The sequence below is a fragment of the Gordionus sp. m RMFG-2023 genome, chromosome 1, assembly GCF_954871325.1.
Source record: "Gordionus sp. m RMFG-2023 chromosome 1, tfGorSpeb1-WG-v2, whole genome shotgun sequence".
NCBI classification, from domain to species: Eukaryota; Metazoa; Nematomorpha; class Gordioida; order Chordodea; family Parachordodidae; genus Gordionus; species Gordionus sp. m RMFG-2023.
In genome coordinates, this window is record NC_088775.1 from 40,615,060 (window position 1) to 40,641,124 (window position 26,065).

The 26,065-nt window shown below is 27.2% G+C and overlaps 1 protein-coding gene across 1 annotated transcript; it reads right to left on the minus strand.

Annotated features, from left to right (window-relative positions):
- Nucleotides 1-1,164: 1,164 nt before the first annotated feature.
- Nucleotides 1,165-26,065, minus strand: LOC135925505 (uncharacterized). The gene is made up of 14 exons (XM_065460872.1): nucleotides 25,817-26,065; nucleotides 25,247-25,625; nucleotides 18,961-19,112; nucleotides 18,594-18,747; nucleotides 12,740-12,927; nucleotides 12,112-12,478; nucleotides 11,596-11,676; nucleotides 11,361-11,553; nucleotides 11,036-11,268; nucleotides 1,722-2,108; nucleotides 1,521-1,679; nucleotides 1,364-1,432; nucleotides 1,240-1,274; nucleotides 1,165-1,182 (listed from the first exon to the last, which is right to left on the minus strand). The coding sequence occupies exons 1-14, from the start codon at nucleotides 26,063-26,065 to the stop codon at nucleotides 1,165-1,167; spliced, it is 2,664 nt and encodes an 887-aa protein (XP_065316944.1).

The window sequence follows — 26,065 nt, forward strand, 5'->3', positions numbered from 1 at the left end:
ACTTAAATTCATAAATTATATATCATTTGCAACTCTTAGAATTTTCCCAATATAGATATATTGATAATAAACATCTGATGAGTTACAGAATGAGGGCTTAGCTGAAAATATTTTTTAAGAAAATTTTAGGGCTAGAAATGTTATACAATTTATATTTCTCCACTAAATATTTATTGGTAATTTGAGATTCCTAAAACCTAGGCGATGCCCGTACTAGATGGTCCATAATTTGGATTTTTTTGAGCTAGTAATGTTCAAGAGTAATCAAATATTTTTTAGCATTAAAATATTTATGTGAATTACATTTTGGGAAGCATTTAGATGGTTGGCAATAATTGATCATCTCCATATTTTCAAATGTATCACAAATATGATAACAGGAAAAAAGTAGGCGAAAAAAACTCGATCACCAAAATTTCGGGGGAAAAAACTTGATAATAAAAATCTGTAGGAAGATAATATTAAAGATCAAGAATTAATCTTACATTTTTAAGTGCATGTATATCCATTATTTAAGTACATGTATATCCATTACATCGATTCAAGGGGGACGGGGAAAATTGTGACCTCGACAGAGTTCAGAAAATTGGCCTTATTAGATGGGACTTGGCATATGCTTAAAAAATTTAGGAAATCGAGTAGGGCTAGACTGGGGCTTAAAATATTTTTGAAAAAATTCGAGCCGCGCCATTATAATAGAAAAGGATGTTTTCGTTTGCTAAAAATGGTATTTAGAAACAAATCAATTTGTTATTTTATTTAGCTTCATAAAAATGCTTATAATTTTGAAAGAAAATAAATTAAAATAAAAAGTTAATTTATTTTGTGATTAAAAAGAAATATCCCAAAAATGCAAAATCTCTGCCATATAATCCCGGTCTCCCCTCACAAAAAATATTCGTCCTCAATAGCCTTGCCTATGGTGAATAATGCACTGAAAAATTGCTAGAATATCTTAAAGGAATCCAATTCAAACCTTATTTTAGAAGTTATAAAAAATGAATATATATTTTTTAATGGGCATTTTAGCTAATTTTGAGAAATGCCACATTGGTGGAGACTCTTGAGGTGGAATATTAATTTTAAAAAAACTTATAAATATGGTTTTAAAACATGTGTCTTTACTATAATATGAATTTCCCTGATACATTATAATGGTGCAATTTAACTTATGTTACTGATCTTTGATTAATTTTATATAATAAATTGAAATTAATTATATTTCGGACCACTTTTTACCAGAATGTTGGTGAGCTCGCTATCATCTATCATTTCTATTTGGCGATACGAATAAAAATTTAATAAAGAAGATTTTAACATGGAATTTTAAAAAAGAAGATAATCTCAAAATAATTATTGTAACTTTTATCTTTTTTGCATTCTTCATAATTTTGATTTTCATCATTTATTTCTACAGGAACGTCTCCCGAACCTTTTTAGAATTATATTTAAATTAAAATTAAATGTCATAATAATTTTTTTTTAAAATTATCTGTCAAATCAATCAACGAGATATTTACTAGGGATGTTGTTTGAATTATCATCAACGTCTGTTATATTTACAATAATGTGAAAGTTGTTTAAATTTTGGTCATGATTATTTAAATATCTTCTTGGCCTAGAATACATAGGTTCATCTATTTCCAAATCAATATGGTAAACATATAGATCATTATTTCCTAAGGAAGGATTTATTTTTAAATATAGCTATTACAAATTACTTTTTAGGTGTCCATTGTCATCAAACATTTTAGAAAAAGGAACATCTTGAGTTTGATCATAGTAATTGTAATTGTCATCTCTTTCAAGCTTTCGCTTATATTCGGAATGGTATATTTTAAAAATATCTGGAATATCCTCTGTCCAAATATTGACAGTTTTAGAAGTGTTTCGGTTGGTTTTTATTATTATGTTCGAACTCAATACTACTGGGTTCTCGTTATAATATTCATTAGATCTTATCGGATTGGCTACACTGTGTAATAATTTTAAACCTTGGGTTATTATACCATTTGGATACAAATTTTCGCGTCTAGACAAAAATTTTTCATATTTTTTTTCAACCTCTGCAGCATATTTATTTATCCTATTCTCGGTCATTAAAAGCTCTGTGATGTATTTAATAAAATAAAAATTTATAATCTACATATATCTTGTGATGGTTACGATAATTTATTCAAAGAGAATATTAAGTTTTTTTTTGACCCCTCCTTAAACATTAATTTATTATTTATAATTAGCAACAGATTACACTTGCTCAAAATTTGTTTAGGTGAATAATGAAAATGAAAAAAATAAATAATACTTTACCTAAATTGAATGCCATAAATAATAACAGAATAAGTTCCATGAATTATTTAATATTTATCTTATATAAAAACAAGATTGGAATTCGATCCATGGTTTTAAATGTAAATTATTTAATATTCAATCTTATATATTAAATATATATTTTATGTTATGTTCTAAGGAGTTATAAAAAAAATTATTTTTTTAAAAATGATATAGAATTGCTATAAAATACGTAAAAATTTGGCGTATTTTTTTATATTAATTTTGTAATATTATATTAAATTAAATAATGTAAGGTAAAAATAGTAATTATTCAGTGAAATGCGGAAATTGTCAAGTTTATGTTATATATATTTTTTAAATAATAAAAAATTTTTTTTAAATATCATTAAGAATATTTTTAATAGTTTTCAAGGAGTATCAACAATTCTTCTCCAAGAATCGGAGTGCTCCACTCGACATTTAAAATATCTTTAGATAAGAGTCTATTTTAATTTATAATTAATAAATAAAAACAATGTACAAAAATATTAATTTTTGACTTTGTTAGATCACTGTAAATTATGTGCAATTTTCATAATTTTATGCTCTATAATATTTCCCTGTTGTGCACCTTTTTTAAATTTTCTAAAGAAAATTATGATAAAGAATGTAGTAAAGAAATTAACAGTTAAATAGTCGCATGATTTTTTATTCAATTATTATTTATATAAATAAATTAAAATTAATTATAGATTGTTAATTATTTATAAGTAGTAACCCTATTTATTTCCAATTTATAATAAATAAAATTGAAATATAGCATTTTAAGCAAAAAATAACTAACAAATTTAATTTAAATTGCTCATATAAATTTTTTTATGCAATCATTAGGAGGTAGTATATTCAGGGTTGGCAAATCGGTCAATTGACCGGTCAAATTCAGTCAACTAACCGGGGAGTATTTACCCTTGTCAAATACTCTAAACTGCTTATTTATTAAGTCCCCAATATCAAGAGGAGGGGCATCACTAGTAGTGAATTTAATAAAGTATGTTATAATACAAGAATTGGGCATTTTAGAAGGTATTGATGGTCAAAACGTTTAAAGTGATATCATAAATTTCAGAAGTAAAAGTGGCATGTTTAATAGCAAATTATGTAGAAAGCAGTAACTTCTATATGGAAAAAAATTTCGGCCTCTAGTTAGAGAAATGAGCTATGCCCACTATGCCCATTAAGAGAATTAACATTTTACTAACAATTCTTAATTCTACTTCTTCTTTAGAAAGAAATTGATTGATTTCGGTAATAATCTTAATAAAATAGTAATTGATTGAAGATCTTAACAACAATAAAATGATTAAAAAATATGAAAGAAAATGATAATATTGAATATGAAGGAATCAGAACAAGACTGCAACGGGGAGCGAAACATTAGTTATTGAGTGACAATGAATTTAAAAAATATTATAAAATTAATATAAGTTAATATTGTTTAAAATAATATTTATTTGAATTTGACCGTATCGTATTTGACCGGTCAATTACACAACCCTGATATTATTATCTCTCAATATTTTTCACTTAAAAATTAAATAAGTTTTTCATATATTTGAATCTAAATCTTAAATTTTTTTCCCAGTTTCAACAATTTTTCACGTGGAGCAAGCACTCTAATTTTGGATGACAAATAAATAATATTAAAAACCGTTATTTATATGAATGTAGTATCATTTTTCGAAGTTTCATATATTAACTTATAAAATTATAAATCTAATTTGCATTTAATTACAAAAGGAAAGCAGGTAAGGTTAAGGGATAGGGTCTTAATGACTGGAAGGGGCGGTATTTAGAGGTTAGCCCCCCCCCCCACAAAAATTTCCTAGCCTCCAAACGAAAAATTGCAGATTTTACATTTTTGCTATTTTATACATTTAAAATCGAGTTGTAAAAGTATAAATATTACGTAAATTAGCTTAATGTTTTAGGCATTTTAAGGGTCTAGTTAGACAAGAATTAAGCATATTTAAGTAAGTGGTAATAAAATAATGATCCTTAGAACATTTTATAAATATATTTATATATAACTTTCGTAAAAGTTAATTCGATATAAAAAACATTCGAATATTATTTCAACAATAAATAAATTAACTTTTACTATCGAAACTTTAAATATTTGATCATAGCCACAAATCAATAAACAAGCAGATAATATAATATTTTATAGATAAAAGACCATTAAAATATAAAGTATAATATATATAAAATATTACTACAATGTTAATATTACAATAATTATCAGGGATCCAAACTCTGAATAGACCCGTTAAACAGGTATTATCTATTATTATTTGCAGGACCGAACCTAAACAGTCCAAAAACTTGTCCCCCAAACCTGAAACTAACCTCTAATACTGTAAAACAATTTCAATCATTTGGATATCTTAATTGTTTTAAAGAGAATTATCAATTTAGCATACAAAAATGTTTTCAACCATAAGATTTATTTTTTCTCCTTTCAGATACAATTTGACAGAAGTGAATCTTGAAAATATTTTAATTATGATTTTTTTTAGGGAATATTAATAATATTTAAAAAATATTTTCTCTATAAATCTAATCATATTTTAGGGTTAAATATGTTCAAAGAAAACCAGAACAACATAAGAAAATATTTGCAGTAATAATTTATTAAAGAGGACAAAATCCTTTCTAGCACCTTTTCGCTTATAGACAGATTGAATTGAAGTGAGAGAGTTTGATTTCGGCTGGAATTGTTTAAACTACAACAGGGAATTATAATGGTCGACACTAGTGTTGTTAAACAGCTCGATTTGAGCAGATTTTTTAAAATGGTTAACTCAATAATTTATCCAGAAAAAATAGTACTCAAGCAGCGTCTACATGACAGGATTTTCACAGGATGAAAACCCCTTTCAAAAACCTGTGCCTATCCCCCTAAAAAAATTCACCGTCTTCGGCGCCGATGTTTTCCTATTTTTTATTTCACCTTTATTATAATGATACTCTATCAAAAAATTTAAAAAGAATAATTTAAATTATTTTATCTCTACTACCAACTATCGATATTTTGTGATTATAAAGGAGTTATTTTTTAGATAATAATATCAATTACCCCACCATATACAATGAATTCATTATTATAGCATTATGAGCTTGCTGAAAATGTCTAAACCTTTTAAATTAAAGGATAGCAGAAAGTTTTATTTGAAAAATAATGTCTATGATTGTTTGCAATATATAGATTTGGTTGATGAATTGTATTATAATAATTCTTAAATAAAACATTAATTTTTACAGTATAATAGATAACCCACCAAAAAATGTATCCTACCCCCATTAAAGCCGCCTACTCCCCTCAAAAAAATAGGATGCGAACTGCTCCTACCCCCCCCCCCCCCGTTTATGTAGACATGTGCTCAAGTCTGAAGATTTTGCTCATAGATGGAAAAGGCTTTGACATCTATCAGAGAAATCTCAAGGCTTAGGGCAATATATTTCTGCCTAAAATTATTTAAGCCGTTTTTAAAAAATAGGCTCAAATCGATCCGTTTAACCATATTAATCGACACTAACACTAAGCATGAATGTTGGTAAGAGTAATAGAGAAATTTGCATTTGCGCCGGCTTTAAAACTATTTTAAGTCTTTGTATTTTTTATGATCACCCACCTTGTATTCCTTTGTTAAATAATTTATTAGAAAAGGTGGAAGGAGGAAAAAAAATAACGGTCGTAAATCTAAGGGATACTTACATTCGAGTGGAGGGAGAGCTGGCATCGCAGGATCTAATGATTGCAATGCATTTCTTTAGGTGCATTCCAGCATTTTAATGAACTACTGAAAGACTATTTGATATCTGAGACATATTTAGACATGTAATTGTAACGGGAAATGATGATGAAAATCATTTTCGCATTCTTAGATCAAAAATCATGATGAAAGGTATGTTTTTTACAGGAATCTGTTTCTTTTTTCATACAATTGAGAAATAAGGGATACACCCGACGCTAGGAAATAAAGCAATTCGGGATCCGCCAAGTCAAACCAAAGAACGTGTAGCAATTATGAGCTTTCTTGGGCTTTATCTAACAAACGAATTATACGGTATCCTCAATTCTCCGTACCGCTCTATAAGTTTCGCATAATGTTAGCATGGCAATGGCCTCCTCAAGATAAAAGTTATATCAAATAAAGTTAAAACGCTTTCGTCTACGGAGAAAATTTTTTATTCTTATCTGTCAACCCTTATTTGAATGCAGCGTGTTAATATAAGATTAAGAGTGGTCGTCCTGTTACGCAAATTACAGGGTAAAGAAGGTATAAAGCCAATCATATATACTTCTCGCACGTTATTGAATTTCGAGAATCCGTCGACAAAGAGGCGTGTGTGATGAAGAAGTTCATCCATATATATATGGTTGAAAATTCATAGTAAGATAAGAATTGATCAATATCGACTATAAAGACTTTTTGGAGAAGGGTTATTTGCTCAAGGTTTCCAATAGTTTTGGCATCTTGAGCAAAAACGTTTACTTATTGATTATACAATAATAGAGTATCAACTAGGTTAAGATGAATGTTCTAACGGACGCGTTTTGAAAACCGGTAGCAGGAATATATAAACCCAACATGTGGACAACTAGGGATTAATGAAAAAAAACTATTTATAAAATGCATTGCTGGTGGCACAGAAATGATATTTCAGAGAACTATGTTAAAGAATGTATTGTGTTACAAATCCTTATATGAATTGTAATCAAATTGTCGAAGGCTCGTGGGAGAGACTTGAATTTAATTGAATCTAGTATTAATAAAAAAGAATATATATAAAAATTAAATAATTCGATCAAATCTTGAAATTTATACCACAAAAATAAGTTTCTTGAATTATAAAACCATACACTGACTTTTATTTTAAAATTTTTTCATTTATATACATTTTTTTTAATATGCAAAAACACTACAATTATATTAAAAATTCATAAAAATAATAAAAATTACAAGCATTCATAAAAATAATTAAAATTACAGGTCTATTCAAGTTCATAAAAAAAAAAAATTCCTAGACTGCATATTCAAATTAATATTTAACAATCGTCGATCATATATTCACAAACTAACAAATTATATAAAAATATAATTTATATTCAAATTAATACTTAACAATCGTCGATCACATATTCACAAAGCGAATATAACATATTGTTTGCCAAAAGAAGCCAATGTCATTGAAGTGCGTTTATATTTGTATAATGTTAGTAAAGGAGCCTTGGGAGAGAAAGTATTGATCTCGATAATTAGACAATGGTAGATAGGATACTCTTGTGGACATATGTAGATTTGATTAAGACTTCTTAGCAGAAGGCATGATTAAGAGAGATGTGGTTTTCTAGATGCGGAATTCCTAGATATATTGTTTCAGACAATAACCCAAAGTTTTTTATAATTTTTTCCTTCTATTTTTATTAAGTGTTTTTAGGAAGTTATTTTCTTCTTCTTTGAAAAACAGTTTTGATTTAAATTTTTTAATACGTTAATACTTTGATATTATTACAAACTACAATTATTTTAAGACTTAATATACCAACTAGAGGTGGTGCGATAATAATATATAAATTCTGTTGCTTTCATCATTGGTCCTTATTTTATAGTTTCAAAATGTTTCATTTCTAACATGGCATCCTTGCCGTGTATAACTCAAGGCTTCAATATATTTGCATAATTATTTCTTCTAAAGATTTTTAGTGTTTTTGTTTTGTCATTTTATATAACATAATAAATTATAATATGAGCTTACATCGTTAGTGGCATGACTATGATTGCAAATTAATCAACATCTTTGTGTTGCAATGTAATTTAAGATTAATCCCATTGCTGCTGAGATCATATGATTGCATAATTTAAATGAGCAATAACTGTCTAGTCGTTTATATATAATAATGGAAGATAATCTTTTAGAAATTTAATATCTCACAATAATTTTATCGATTACTTAAGCTTCCATCATGTCATCTAAGAGGAAGCTCTAACCACCATATAGTTGTATGATTTGGATTGTTTGTTTATATTCTCTTCTTCAAGAATTGTTGATTTGGTTAGGCCTATAAATTTTTCCTTATTAGTCCATTCTATAAAACATTTAAAATGGTAAGATTTATATTAGTTTCATGAACTTTATGTCAATGTAAGTTGCTAAGAATTATATTATATTATGTGGTTTTTTAAAACCATTATTAATTGAGGCATATGTATGAATTAATTAACCTTTTTTTTAACTTGTAATCTATAGACGCAAAATCTTTTATATCAGTAATCGAAAATATGTTATATTGTAATAAATAAATTTTGTATTAAAAAATATTATTTTTAGAAATGTCTAGTATTGTTTTAATTATTTATATACTCGTTTATTTGTGTGCATAATAGAATAAATGACAAAGTATGAAATTCAGAATAATTGTTCAGATAGCAAATTTAAAAAATATAATATATTAATATAAAACCCGGCCGAAGGCCGGGCAAAAGCGGGCTACCCCCATAAAATTTTTTTTTTAAGCCCCCTGAGATTGTAAAAGCTAGCGACGCCCCTGTTAGTTTGTACATGAATAGATTTAAGGAGCCATTTTGTGGGTATGGCGATTTTGACTGCAATTGCCATATTTCTTTTGTGGTTGAGGATAGATATCAGAATTAACCATTTTTTTTTGAATTGGAAAAGAATTATATTTGTTAAGTCAAATAAAGCTGAATGTGAAATATTTTGAGAATAAGATGGTTCTTCTTCCTATGAGGAAAAGTCTAAAAAAATATATATAATAAACAATATAATGTTAAATGTTACAAACCTGTAGATGTATAAAAATCTATGCGGGAGATAGTGAAATTATTTATTATAAATAAGTTAAGAAATTTTTTTAAAAAAAGAAGATTGTTTTAAATTTTTTTATACGTTCAATTATTTTTAATAAATTACAAATGTGTTTTTTTAAATTATTTTTGCAAGCAAAATACTTTTATCTAGATGGGTTTTATTTGAATTAGAATATTTTTTCTGTTGGGCGAATCGAAAGTGAAAATATTACTACTTTTTATAATTAAGTGTAAAAAAATTTTTATATTTAAGTGTAAAAAAATATTTAATAAAATAATATTAAAAAAATTAATATTGTAATTTTTGTTATATTAAAAAAATTATATTGATATTATTTTTTTTGAAGGTTAAGCGATATTTTTCTTGAAGAAAACGTCGATAATACAGTATAATTAGTAGGCAATGGTAAGGGGAATGCGTAAAACTTTCTCCATTTTAATATATATTTTTTATTAAATTTGCTCCAAAGAGGGAGACGTAGAACAACTTTAAAATTGAACTATTTTGAAACAGAAAATAACAACTCCTTTGGCATATTCCAATGAGTTAATAAGAAGAAACACATTTAACTTTAAATTAAAATATATTAACATTTATTTTATTATATCACTCAAAAAATAAAATTAAATACTTCAAGCTTTTTTGTCTATTTTATTAAAATTAATCAAAATTTGGTTAGATTTTTTTAAAAGTTTGTACATATCTTAGAAAAGAATTTCTCTCCCATAGACATTTTTTTTTCTTTATTGTTATAATTAATATATAATTTATAAAAATCACTCTTCCTAATAAAAATAACACAAAATAGATAATTCCTGGCACAAATATGATATTCCATTCAGGACAATAAATGCACTATATCAAATCTTGGCACTATTTACTAATGATTTTGCATTCTTAACCAATAAATATTTGTTTAACTATCCCCTAAATATTTTTAGTAAAATAAGAAATCGAAACCAACAAAATTTTTAGAAAAATCTTACCTCCCTCCTTTCACCTCAATTTTCTCCTCTCCCATTCACTCATATTATATTTCAATGATGATTTTGAGTCATACCTTCTTCATATGGTGGAAGCAGACTGATATCAAGATTAGATAGTCAACCGGCTATAGACTCATAATAGTAAGGATTTAAATTAGCATTTTAATATCACTAGGAATAATTTAATCCCATTCTTTAGAACAATCATTGGAAATTAAAAATCTTAGGGTTTAGTGGTACAAAAAGATCTTAGGCACATCTATCACTTTAAGAAGATCTGAAATTTTTTGATAATTGTAACTATAAATTTTCTTTATCTTTTTTGAAAGAGCATACCGTTATATTTAGGGAGGCTTTCTAAGGATTCTATACATTAAACAGAGTTACTAAAACTCATTTAATATGGAAGCATAAATCAAAGATCATAAAACGCAATAATATAATTATTATCCAAATATACTTTACTAGAACACAGTTATTCGTAATACACTAAGTTTTATTTGATTTATTAAGCTGAAGAACTTGGTTTATCAATTTATGAATATCATTAACAACATGTAATGTTTTATATTATAATCGTTATTTTTTTTAAAAAATTTAACAAATAAAATTGACAACAAAAATAATATAATTTCGAAATTTTATTAATTAATATATTACACATAAAAAACAAACCAAAAAAATATAATATAATAATTATCAATCAACAAAATAAAAGATTAATTTAAAAGAAAATTCCATTCACTAACAATCTTCATTTAAAAAAATTAATTAAAAAGAATGTTGAAAAATTTTAAAAAATATGTATTAGTAAAATTAACGACCACAAACAACACAATTAATTTCTCTGCCATCAGGATACTTTTCACAATTTAAACTACCGCACTGAGATTCCACAACATATAATTGGCTACCAGGAGCATCGGTGGCATTGCTACCATTTGGATAGATGTCGACCTTGGAATGAACGCATATGTATTCGGTTCTAGCGTACAATTCATTGGATGACATAATGTAACCTTGATACATGACTAAAAAGGTATTCGGGCACATGCTTTGACCAGGGATCATGATTTGAATGGTCTTTTGAGTGTCCAGGCAAACCGCGCAAGCACTTTTATTTATTTTTTAAAATGTAAGGTAATATAATATTTTAAATGAATGGAATCAATAAAAAAATGTAAAAGATGACTTAATTTTACTTACGCATTTTGATTGTGAACTTCTTGATGTTGTTTATCCAGTACCACAACAGTTTTTAATATACTGTACCTAACGCCGAATATCAAAGCTTCCGAATCCAAGCCATCTTGGTATTTAGCAAATTTAGGAGAGTCCGGCATGCACAAATAATTACCACCACTTCCGACATAATGATAATGACCACTCGCCATTTGTCCTAAATAAAAATATATTATTGTTTCATAAAATTAAAGTCAACCGTAGTATAGAAGTTCCTCGTTTCTATTACAAGTCAATGAGCCCCATATCGTATAAGGTAATCCTTTCATCGTGCTCATTTCTAAAGTATACATTAAATAATATAAATTCTAAATCGATTTATATGTATTTTTTTAGTTACATAAGTTATAGTATATCTTCTTTAATGTAATTGTTGATGTTGTTAAACGCTCAATTTGAGCTGATTTTTAATTGTCAAAGCCTCGGTTCCGCCAATGGATGTCTATGCCATCTATGAGTAAAATCTTTAGACTTGCGTAATATTTATCTGGATAAAATATTGAGTTAGCCGTTTTTAAAAATCAGCTCAAATCGAACGGTTTAACAAGACTGGTAATTATAATATTATTGTAATGCTTAATAATACTATTAAAATTATTATATAATTAAACACCACCTACCCCTCCCCCTCTTCCCAATTATATCATTCCAGATTAGGAAACACTTAAACAAACATGATATGAATCAGATAACTCCCAAACTCAAATAATGTTACCAGTTCTAAGAGCAGATTTCGCAATATTTTGACAATCTTGAGCACAGACTCCATCCTCGCCTCTGTCCCCTTTAGGGCCAGACGGACCTATGGGACCTAATGGACCTCTCGAACCATCTTCTCCGGGTATGCCGTCGACTCCTGGCAGACCTCTTGGGCCATCTAATCCATCCCTTCCTGGTGGGCCTGAAGGTCCGGTCAAACCAGATGGTCCTGTATACCCTGGATTTCCAGGTTCACCCTGAGTTCCGGGTTGTCCGTCTCTTCCTGGAAGCCCTGGTTCTCCTGGTGTGCCATCTTGGCCCGGCTCTCCCTTAACTAATGATTCCATCACGGTCCCTGGAGGTCCGGGTAAACCATTAGAGCCCTGTTTGATAGTTATAAAGAGTTAAATCATTTTTAATGGGGAAGTGAAGTTATACAAAAATAGTTCTAACTATCGATTAGGTATATTTTATAAGAATTGTGCAATTATTTTCATAATTTTGATTAAATATATAAGCTTGGATATTTTAATTAAACATCTTTGTAATTTTTCTAAAAGAATTTAATTCTAATTTAATTATTAAAAAGTAAACATAAAACACATTTTTATAACTTCTATGTTAAACTAAAATTTCAAATTTACTGGGGCTCCTGGAGTGCCAGGAGGTCCTTTTGGACCTGCAGGACCTATCATTCCTTTCATTCCTGTTGGGCCTTCTTTTCCATCTGTACCATCTCTACCTGGCTCACCGGGCAGGCCATCTTTGCCTGGTCTCCCATCTAAACCAGGTTGTCCATCTTGACCATCTCTGCCTGGAGTACCATCTCTCCCTAGATAGGTGAGTAACAGATACTGCATTATTTGAATAGATTCAACCAATGTATATTGAATTACTTAAATAGATCGAGTATATTAATTAATAAAAAGCTACAAGAGTTCACTGTTGGGCCACCTGTTAAATTTTAAAATAGCAAATTTAAAATTAAAAAAGATTATATTGAAAAGCCTACAAGAAATCAGATGCGTCCAAAAGGAGAGGTTTTATTTACGGCAAAAAATAACTATCAAAATTTGCCGATCTAACTTTATATCTATTTATGGATCTTTAAGTCATTTATTGACTTAACTTAAATAATACAGTATTGTGATGATTTTATGAAACATGTTTACAATTAAAAAGCCCATCCAGATAAAAGTATTTTGCTTGCAAAAATAATAAAAAAAACACATTTCAATTTATAAAAATTAAAAAAATTTATAACTATCTTCTTTTTTTTCTTTAAAATTTTTTTTAAAACTTATACATTATTTTTTAAAACATTTAACTTTATAATAAATAATTTCATTATCTCCCGCATTTTAGATTTTCAACATCTATAGGTTTTTAACATTTAACATTATATTGTTTTATATAATTTTTCTACGATAAATTCTGATACCTATCCTCAACCACACAAAAATATGGCAACAGGAGCAGGAAAAAATCGTCATAGCAAAAAATGGCTTAGTAAACCTATACATGAACAAACGAGTATAAAAATAATGCGTAACAATTTATCCATTGGCTCGGTATACCGATTCAAAAGGATCACCTTCCTGAATACTACGATGACCCCTTGGTAGATTATATAATCAATCAAAGAGGGAGAGAATAAAAAGGGATGATTCAGAATAGATATCTAAAATTATGCAGCTATTAGAATATAATAATTGATTGTCGATAAAAGATTTAGTGGAAAATTTACTACCTAATCTCAAAATGAGTGATTCGAATATCTAGATGCTTTAAATCAATGAGATGGAGCCTGAAAAGAGTTGTAAAAGAACCCGATAGATAGAATTTCCCAGATGTTATCAATATTTAAGAATTGCCTAAAAATGATTGCGCCATTTCAAAATATATTTAGATTGAAACAGGCTTCAATTCCGACGTCATTTCACACTATGGATGGGCACTTCTGGATTTTTCGTTATATTATGTGTATAAATATATTTTGATCTTTTATTTAAATAAAATAAATATACATTAAATAAAGATTTCACAAGTTATATCGAAAATATAATATAAGAAAGGTAAATTTAATAGAAAATAAAATACACAAATAAAAAATATATTAAAAATAATGATAATTTGACCTTAAGTTTTACCCAAAAAGAAATTGTATATTTTTTACCTCATTCAAAAAATCTTCCAATTTATATATAAAAATTAATTTTAAAAAAAAACCTCAGTCATATAAACAAATTTTAAAGAAAAACAAAGAAGATTATTTTAAATTTTTTTATAAGTTTAAATATTTTTGATAATTTCCAAATGAGTTTTTAAATTATTTTTAAAGCAAAATACTTTTATCTGGATAAGTTTTAATTTATACGTTAACGTGTTTCATAAAATAATTATAATAATACTGTAGTTTGTATTTTTGATTGTATTTTATTGAATATTTTTTTAGGTTTTTAATTTAAAATATTTTATAAATTAAAATTTGGTATGTTAAGGTATAAATATTATTTTTTTCAAAAAAGGAGTATAAAAGTGAAAATTTAATAAAGATATATTTAAACAAATAAAAATAAGGGTTTAAGGTTCAGGTTCGGTTTCAATACTTTTGTATACATACCTACATTCGAATTATATGTAAAGATCATTAAAATAAAAAACACATATATAAAACCAGGGCCGTAGCCAGAAAATTCCAGCTGGGGGGGGGGGGTCAGCTGCTTACTTAAGGGGCCACTATTTTTTTTAAATAAAACAAAAAATTAAGCCCTCATAGAAATTTTTTACTATTTTTATTAAAAATTTATAAATTTTATATGAATAAAAAATAATATTACGACAATTTTTATTTTTTTTAACATAATTGAATTAAAAGATAAATTCCGTGTTATTCTTTTTTCATAAGCCATTAATACTAAATTTTGTTAACGTTGATCTTTCATCGATTCTCTAGTGCTCGATAGATCTCTTTAGTGTAAAGAATGAGGTCTCACAAGAAGACGTTGATACCCCAATGATGATGGCTGCTGAATAGTATTTATACAATTCTTTAAATGCAGGATGAAATTTTTTTTATACATAATTTTTAGGATATTTTTAAAATTATGTGTTACTTTAACTTCTGCAGATAATAAACCTTTTATTATTTTCATTTCATATAATACTTCACCAATAGCCTCAAAATTCTCATAAATGATGCGAGATGTTTCTAAATGACCAGTCTACCTCTCTTAAGAGTATGACCTGTATATTTACAGGATACGTTAAAATGTCTAAAAAAAATATTTGCATTAAATTAGAAATGATAACAATATACCAATTTTGAACCACAAGTTAGCAATGTATAAAAGGAACTTTTTTATTAAATTTTTTTTGAAGTAGGATTTACACTCATCCATTTCGATCAGACATGACGTTTGCACCATCTTATGCCTTGCTTATTATATTCGTTGATTTAGTATTTAACTAATAGTTGCCTTAAAATGCAAATCAGTAATGCTTTTTGTAGAAAGACACTGTAAATTAATTATTCCTATTTAATTTTCTTGTCTCTAGAAAAAATAGCGACTAATTATGCTCAGATTTTTCAATCTGATGAATCTTTTGCCTCATCAGCCTTTAGACAAAAAAATAAGCACTCACTTTTGTTTATTTATCTGAGATATTTTAAGCATCATATCTGCCTTTTGAATCTGGGGTGATGTATATTATGCATTTTTTGGTATTAATTTTATAATTTAATTTGATTTGGGATCTTTTTGGATGGTTTATGAAAACATTGCTATAAATAGTCCAGAAGAATAAATTATGTTTTCATCTTTTGCAGCATCCTTAATTTGGTTGAACCAGTCCCACGAAAAGGTAGCTTCTGTATATTAAGAAATACCATCAAATCAATTATTGATTTAAGATATTAACGATTATGGTTAATTTGTTGACTTACCAAAATTGTTGATATTTCCATATCCTTATTTATATAATAATTTTTTTTATCATGCCAAATTTTTATTGAATTTAAATGAGCTTTTGAGCTTTCATGTCTTAGCAGTCCATTTTTTTTTAAATTTGGGGGGTCGGAAAAATTTTTGGGGCATTGATGGCTTTGGAGCCATTTATCTTCAAGATATAATTAAACCAACTTACACCTATATCAAAATACCCTTACACAATTTACCATATTGCTCAATCATATCTTTCATAATAATATAGCTATTTCCATTCAGCCCATCATTCTTGGAGCCCGTTTATCCTTAAATAACACCAATGGGGACATCAGACCTATTGCAATAGGGTCACTCTTCTGGCAAATAATTTCCAAAATAATTTTCTCCCGTATAAAATCTAACCTATCCAATCTACTACAACCAAACCAGCTTGGTTTTAATGTTCCTGGAGGGAGGCTGCATCCCACTCGACACGGGTCATCCTCCATAATGCACATGATCAATGCATTTTCAAAATTGATTTACATAATGCCTTCAATTCCCTTAGAAGGGAACATTTTATACCCTCTTTATGTGAAATATTCCCAGATTATAATTATACAACATACATCGCTGCATGTTACAACCAACCCACCTTTTTAAAATTTAATGGTTCTATCATTCTCTCTAAACAAGGTATCTAACAAGGAGATCCTTTAGGTAATCCATTATTCTGTCAAGCATTCAATTAATTATAAAAGAGATCTCTTTAGATCGCTGAGGATTAAAGACTAAAATATTGACAATTTATAATGCACAAATTTAAATATAAATTAATGAGTAAATGTATATAATCGGCATACGAATCACTATAAAATAAATGTATGGGAAAAGAACTTTGTAAAAAAAAATATAAATTTTTTAAGCATTTAAAAATTGTTATATAAATATACATATTTTAAAAAAATAAATGTTGGAAATATTGATTAATGCACAAAAATATTCGTAAGAATTATTGCAAGTATAGAAACTCACAAAGATTTCATGAAAAAAATAAGTTTCGAAACCTCTTTGGGATCTAATTTTTCAATGATTTCATCATTGTTTGGTGTAACCTAAAAAGGGTTAATAACCATTCAATCGAAATTCAGAATACTTCTCAATTATGTTGTTATACGGCTCTTTGAGCTAATTTTTAAAATTCTAACTCAATATTTTCGCAAGGCTTAGCAAATATTTTTCTGGCTAAAATAATAGGTTATCAGTTATTAAAATTTGGCTCAAATCAAGCCATTTAACAATACTACTTCTCATATATTTTTATTCTAGGTAAAGATGAAAATACTCTTTCATTAAAAGGACTACCGGGTAGTTTCCAAAATATATAATAATTTTTATATATTGGGAAAATAGTCTAAAATATGTTTGAAATTATGTGAAGCATCTATATCATTTTTTGGAACATTATCAACCATGTTTAACCTTTTCTACCACACTCTGCATCCAGCTAGTAATGGATTATGGAATACGTTAACATCCCCTCACAATAATAATCTACCAAATATTTAATTTTTTCGCTATCATGATTTAAAATAGATTTGGAAGGATATGCGGTAATAATATTTAAAGATAAAAAAATGCTGCCTGAATAATTAAGCACCTTCCATTCACTTTAAGTAATAAAAGTATCCAAGTGAAGATAAATAGATTTATTTTATAGTATTCTTCAACTGACTATATATTAATATTGGAACAATGGGCTTGTCTTGCTGGTCGAGGTAAACAAATATTAAATCCATCGAGCTTTGCTTTTGACTCAACCATGACATATAATTTAGAAAATTCGTCATCTTAATTTACCTTAATTTTCTTAAGTTTCAATATAACGCTTTCTCATAATTTCAATCAAATCAAATGTCATTTTTTTTGAAATATTTTACTTTAGTTTTGCATTGAAAATTTTAAATTATTTGGTGGGAAATATTAAAATGGTAATTAAATATAACGCCAAGGAAAATTTGAAATGATTTAATTCATAGAAATTAGCAGCGTATATATTTCTATTATGAATGTGACAAAATAAATTGAAAAATATATGCCATAAGGTAGAAATCAGTCATATTTTTAAAAAATTGGGCGGAGGGCTACTTGCGATATAAATCTACCAATATTGCATATTTTTTAATATCACATTTATCACAAATATATTCTGCCAATATTTAACTATAAATTTTTCATATTCACAATCATTTTATAATTTACTTATTTTGTTAGATTTGAGTTTATAAGACAATTATAAGAAATTAATTTTTAAATTTAATGAATGATTCAAAATTTCGCTAAAATTATTTTTGGCCACGTTTTTTATGTTTTTCGTTTTTTTCCTCCGTTTTTTGTATGAAGTTAAAAATTGTCTTCTAATTTATATTTCTTAATTTATAAAATAAGGAAAATATTTTAAATTTAACCTGTAAGTAAGTTAAAAATGGTTTAACCTTTGAGCAAAGTATTTTGACTCTCGGGGTATATGATTAGTATTGTATCATTAGTTTATAAATACATTATTAAAAACCTTGATCACCATTTTTTCCATCAAAGCCATTAGATCCGTCCCTGCCAGTTGGGCCTTGCAGACCAGGTTGGCCAATTGGTCCATCATTACCTGGCTGCCCTGGAGTTCCATTATCACCTGTCATGCCCTTCATTCCTATACTTCCAGGAGATCCCTTTCAAAATGCAATTTACATTATATGTTAATTTATGATATATTACCATGAAAAAATTATTTAAGGCGATAAATTTGATAATGATAATGTAACAATAACATTATTATCTCCTAATATGTTTTATTACATAAATATAACATTTTAATCAATTAAATTTTAAGAAACTTAGCCTTTTGTGGGAAATATAATTTAGGATAATTTAAAAGTAAAAACCGGTGGCCCTTGAGGTCCGGGGAGTCCATTTTGGCCTGGTGCACCACTGGAACCAATCTCACCTCTACCACCTGGAGGACCTTGAAATCCAGTTTCCCCTCTAGGACCAGGTTCCCCAGTTCTTCCTTCTGGTCCTGGTTCGCATTGACAAGCTTATTTTAGGAGAATAGTAATAATTTATATAGCTAAATTACTAAATTTAAATATTTTTATAAAAATTATAGTTCATGTTAGTGTTGTTAATAGCTAAATGGCCCGATAATATTTCAAACAAAATATCTCAGAAATTTATTATTTATATTATATAATTATAATTGCATTAGTAATTTATAGTTTCTTGACTTATAAACTACAATAATTTCCTTTTAGATTTTAAAAATATATATATATCGGAAAAATAGTGTGTATGACTTTTACGACCAGATAATATTCGATATCAAACAATTTGATGAATCGATGAATAAAAGTAGAGTGAATAGTTATTTAAAATTCAAAACTTCAATACTCTCCCTTTAGTATTGTAAATCAATTTTCTAATTTATTATCTTAATTTATATAATATAATAATTATTTTAGACTATTCAAGTTTCATCAGAAATTTTCTTAGACAGATATATGTCCTGCGATATCAGCAATTAGTCGTTTCATAGTGTATTGAACATTTAAAAACCTTACGCCATGGTACTCGTCTGAATTGAATCAAATAAACTAGTTATGAAATGCGCAGAGAAATAAGGATTGGAAATCAATCGACAGACAGGTTACTTTAAATAAATCTCAGGAAGGGAGAATAGCTATGTGATATAAAAATAGGAGAATGAAATTTGTAGGCCAAGAGTGTGTAAATATTTAAGTTAGTTGTTGCAAAATGATGATTGGGGTAGAGAAGAGAGAACAATATTTTCTTGGCTAAAATAGAGAGAAATGAGTAGTATGAATGGAGCTGCATTGCAGCCAAAATTGAAATCCAAGAGGATAAAGTTGAAATTGGCGTTTTTGTATGATTCAGCTGACTCTAAGAAGAGTGAGGAAAAAATATTGCAAATAACTAAGAATCTAATCTTATGATTCATGGCAAGTATAAGGTAAGAATGGTAAATATTATAAAGATCGGGTATTTCTGAAATTAAGAAAAACTTAGCCCGAAAAGTAGTTTGATATCTGGAATAGATAAGAAAAAGTTTGGAGGCATTGATTGTTAAATGGGAGAAAATGTGAAGACCACGAAGAATTGGAGGGATTTACTAAAGCTAAAAATGATATTAGAACAGGAATGATTAGAAAAGGAAATTGAAATGATGGAAGGAGTTTTCTAACTATTCTTAAATGGGCGATAGCAGAACCATATAAACAAGAATAATAAAATAGATGCATTTTTTTGACCGAAGGCGGAAGAGTAGAGCAAAAAAATCACTTATTTTAGTTTCTGTAACAAGTGTGTCAGATAAATTTAAAAAAACTTTAAAGCTCTATCTATTTTAACATTTAATTATTCATTTATAACATAATATGAGGATGTAGTGCAAAAATTTACAAAGGTTATCCACTAGGGGTCACTTAAGTATTTTAGATGAGAGAAGTTTATATCCTAGACTGATTATATAAATTCCTCTTAACATCTTATAAAAAAAATTTCCACAAAGTGAACCTCGCATAGAGGCCTACTGGCTGTTCGGAGCCAGACCCAACTCGAGGGGCTCGGTTTAGGTTTGGACATTATTGACTTTTTCCTTTGGCTCGGGTCTGGCTGTAAGAGGTGTCACCATACTCTACTCGATAAATAAAAATTAAGAATGGAAATATTCTCTATAATCATTTTGTTTCAAAAAAATGTCAATCAGAATAACATGTCAAACTTCATTTGGCACATGCCAATTATTATTTTAAATAATATCCATTTACCAAATTAATTATTATTTTATGATTATATTTATCATCTTTTTTCGACATCAATCGTCTAAATTATTTTTATATAATCACAATAATTTTTAAATTCGCTTGTATTATCTGAATAAAATTTCTATGTATATATATATTAAATTAAATGCTACTTTATATAAATCTTAATTAGATTATAGGGGTTAAATATACTTTTATTTAAAGTGGCAATATGTGAATAAATACACATTAAAGGTGCAACTTTGCAGGGTTCTAACATCTCATAATGCGAAATGTCATTTGTTATATAATTTTGTTGTGAAAAACAGAGTGATAATTTTGTTGTGAAAAACAGAGTGGGATACTAATAAATAAGAGTTCAATTTCTCCCTTCCTCTTGCTTTCAGTTTGCTGTGACAGAAAATTTAAAAAAATTAATTACAACAGGTGGTTTTGGCATGCATGAACAGGCGGCAATTTTTTAAAATTTGAATATGTAAAAAATATCTTTTTAAATAATGGAATGGTTTGAAATATTTTATACATATTTATATTTATTAAATTCCTTATTTCAGATATTGTATATTTTATAAGTTTGAGTAAAAATATTTTAAAATAAATAAAGAATTAAACAATCACATAACTTTTAAACATCGGGTACTTTCAAAAATAATAGGCAGACAGATTAAATTGAAGCAGTGGAAGTATTTTAAAATTTTTGTAAAAATAAAATATAATACTCTGTTATAAATATAAATTATAATTATAATCAAAATTAATTAAAATGCGAAAACAATATTTTTTTATATTAAGTCTGTTTAATTTGACATTAAGAAAGCCTACAATAAAAATTGTATTTTATATATTTATTCTTAAATCACATATAAAACCATTTGAAATTCACAATTATATATAATTTAATTCAAATGTTAAAATTGTGCCACTGTAGACTTACTATTCCAACAAAGATACAAAGAAAATGTTATCATTTAATATGTAACCTATTTAAACAAATATATCCATAATGCAAATGAGAATTAATTATGGCTGTATGAGAATTATTTGTGACCTTTAAAAAAAATATTATCCATTATCACGTATATAAAATATACAAATATTATCTTTTATATAAAATGACTTATAGAGTGTACATATATAATGTAACTAGTAACTTCTAGATATATTAGTATTATAATATTCAATTATTCTTTAGAATTTTATCTTAAAAATTTGATGATAGCTTTAGGTATTATATTTAAATATAGCTATATTCTTTTAAAAAAATTGTAATGTAAAAAAAATATATTACAGACATTCTTGTTGTTATCATCAAACATTTTCCACGAATTTATACATTTGTAAATTTTACAGACTATGGTAATATTTATAAATATATAAAAAATTAATAATTACATTTTTATAAAAAAATTGAGAATAAGTTATTTAAATTCTCGACAAAATAAGTTATGAATTTACTTTTAACCGTGAGAAATTATTTTTTACTAAGGCTACCTTATGTTTTATTATATTATATAATATATAAATATGCCCCATCATGATAATTTTTTTATTCGAAATTGTAAATAATGAAAATCAGAAATATATAACTTAGTAAGAAATCTGTAACAGAATCAAAAGGGTTATTTAGGATTTTTTAAATTTAAATCATTAATTATTTCCATAATCAGGTGAGGGTTAAGAAGCGGATATTCAAATCTTAATAGGAATAATTTTTTTACCGCTATTTAACAGTTTCTAATATTTTTTGTTTCTAAATTATCAAATTCTTTTGTAACATTTCTTAACTTCAACGATAGAAATAATCATTATGCGAAAAAAAATAATATGGGAGAAGGGGGAAGCAACGGTATCCTAGAAAATTTATGTCATCTTAATGGGAGGGAGGGGGTGTTTGCATTATTTCACTGGCTAAAAAATATAGGAGTTAGGGATAAAAAGATCATAATAAAATTATTAATATTGGGATTGTAGGTCTTTAATAGGCGGGATTTTAGCCCGCCTATGCCCGCCCATATTTCGGGTGGGCATGATCGAGGTCTTAAAAATATTTTCAATATTGGGCGGGTTGATGGTTAAATTTTAATATCTTTCAGGCAAAATCGCAGAACAAACTTCAATTTATTAAAAATAATAGTTTTATTTCATAATATTGCATATTATATATGTTAGTTAAAAATATATTAAAATAAATAAATAAAGAGCCAAACCAGCCATTAAGAAAATTTTTAAATATTAGGCGGGTGGGTAAACAAAATTTATAGATATATGGGTGGATGAGAGGGTAAATTTTTTTTTAAAGTTATAATTAGGTGGGTGGTCTAAAATAAAACAATGAGTGGGCGGGCTTTTTGGCTAAAACCCGCCCATTACAGACCTCTAATTGGGATAGTTGAAAAGTATTTAATTAAATTATAAAAAGTACAAAAAGAAAATTAGGAAGTAATGCTATGTTTTGGGCGTAATAAATAAACTTTATTTGAGAAAAAGGCTTTAAAAAAAATCATCTCATAACTGATGCCCAATATTTTTATCCTTGAAGTTTATAAATTATTGGAAAATACTTTGACAAGAATCTCTTCTTTAGTTTTTTCACATCGGAGCCAGAAAGTGAAAATAAAAATTTATTCAAATATATGCAGAGAAGAATCTTTAACTAGACGTTACACAAAGAACAAGCAATCTTAGATATGTCTATATGATATGTTGCGAATAGCATAAATTTACCTATAGTAATTACTTCTTATATGTTTAGTATACAAATATCTTCTTATATTATTTTTTCAGGTTTACAAGTGGTGAACAAACTTTCAGTGAATTGAAATAAACTTATAGCAAATATTGGGCAGAATTATTTAGAAACTTTTTAATAATGTCAGCTAAATAAGAATTATGAGAACAAATAAAATTATTAAATAAGATTCTTGATAATTTAAGCAAATGTTTTTTATCAATGCGCAAATAATACTAAAATTATATTATTGTTATAATAAAAAATAAGAAACTACATAAAAAAGGAAAAACTTTAATAAAGAAATATAAAAAGGTAAGTATAGTATCATAAAAAAGAAGAATAAAAACTCAAAGCCGGGAGAGACTGTAGAGTCCACATCAAATCTTTTATCGCAATAGGACTTCCGCCTCAAATAATCGAAGTTATATAGATAGCCTGGAAACACTTTCCCATAGTATAAGGGAGTTCTAGGCATAACATGACCAAGGATGCTGGCTATTATGCAGCGTTATTGCGAGGTAAATCAGAATATATTAATTTTTTTAAATCTCTTGCCGTAAAACCATTGTAATTAATAAAAATTTATTTGATTTAAAAATAGGGCGCCTTAAACCCTACTCATAAGCATACAAGCCAGATATATTTAGACCTCAAAAATAATGGTCTAAAAAATTATTATTCACATATTTTTCTAAAATTTGTTTGCGTGTACTTTTTATCAATATAAATTGAACAGCGTCTACATGAGCGGATGGAGAGGGAGGGAGGGGGGGGGGGGTATTTGCATCCAATAAAGAGAATTTATTGTGATGTTATCTATTAAATTTTTGATGAAATAGGACAAAATAATTGCTGTAAAAATTAATACTTTTATTATAATACAATGATATTGCTTATCATCGACCAAATCTATACATTTGCAAACATTTTCAAAATAAAATTTTCTGCCATACTTTTAAATGGATAAAAGGGTTAGATATATGATATTATAATTCGGTTTAATTGAATTCATGATCTAAAAAATAACTCTTTTATATTCACAATAATTTGATAGTTGGTAATAGAGCTAAAATAATTTAAGTCATTCATTTTAATTTATAAATGGAGTACCGTTATTATTAAATAGCTGATCATTTAGGAGAGTAGGCATAGATTTTTGAGGGGGCGGGGTTTACATCCAGTGAAAATCATGTCATGTAGACACTGGAATTGAATAATACATTATCCATATTATTTGTTTTAAAAAAAAAAAAATTTTATAAAGTTTGACAGGTGCCAGTTAAATGTTAAAAATAAATCTGTGGTAGGATATTTATAATATTATGGGATTAAAAAAAACGGGATATAAATTTAATAATTGTGCCCTACCAATCCTGTCAATTAAATCTATCTACCACATCTAAGCAGGTAATTTTTTAAACATAAAGCTATCTAAATTTCCTAAATTAAACTTGCATTTGTGCAAAGTCTTCATTTGTCAATTCCTTTCAAATCTATCATTTGAATCAAAGAATACAATTTGAAATCTCAATGGAGCTTTATTTATTATACCTACACTCCTCCCATTATATTTATAATTTTTTTTAAATATAATTTTTTAAATATTTTAGTAATTTTTATAGAAAAACAAAGAAAAGTATATATATAAATAATTACCCTCGGCACCTATGTTGCCAGATACCCCATGTAAAACGGCTTTTCCATTCCCATTTGTCCTGGAGGCTCCTGGAATTCGGTGTCCCACATTGTAATATCCTGTAAAACCGCTTTCCCGATTGACCTGTCTCTTAGACCTTTTATTCATCTTGCGCTGAGGTAATGTGCTAACACCCTTACTATTAGTGGTTATATTTTCTTTGTTGATATTGGAAGTTTGGGAATTTTTAAAGGAGTCTTTGATAACATTCTCTTCTTCATCGACCAGGGCTGCCATATCTTCCTCAAATGGGGAAGGGGTGATGGCTTCGAGAGTTAATACATTGAGATTATCAGTATTTGGGGCATATTGTCTTGAGGAAGTTATTGCCAATTCCTTCTGCGATCATAATTTTGAATTTACATTTATTTATTAATTTTTAAATGTTACTTTTACTTATTAAATACAACGAATATTTTAATTATTATTCTATCGTATTTTGTTTGATTTGATTATACATTATTATTTTAAAAGTAATTTTTTTTATATATAATTCATCGAAACTTTATAATAAAAAAAAGAAAGAATACTTTTAATCCCCTGATTTCCTTGTGTAAGCCGTCCATTTCCTCCATCAACATAGTGATTCTCCATTCGTCCCGACTTTGATCATTAAAGAATCCAAATCTGGAGTTCAGTATAAAAAAGAGCACAAATAAAAAGCCCGACAGTATTAGGGTCAATATTATGGTCAACAAATAAAAGGATTTTGGCTTCTTATTGTAGTATTGGGCGAATCCATCTCTTCCATTGAATAAGTCTTCCTTTGTTTCGATCAT

Bases quoted from the DNA above. Each gene is read 5' to 3' on its own strand.
- LOC135925505 (XM_065460872.1), bottom strand. From the start codon at position 26,065: ATGATCGAAACAAAGGAAGACTTATTCAATGGAAGAGATGGATTCGCC. The intron at 25,626-25,816 runs GTATTCTTTCTT...TTATGATCGCAG, and splicing joins AGGAAATCAGGGGATTAAAA to AAGGAATTGGCAATAACTTC. The intron at 2,109-11,035 runs GTAGTTTAAATT...AATACATCACAG, and splicing joins TGTTGTGGAATCTCAGTGCG to AGCTTTTAATGACCGAGAAT.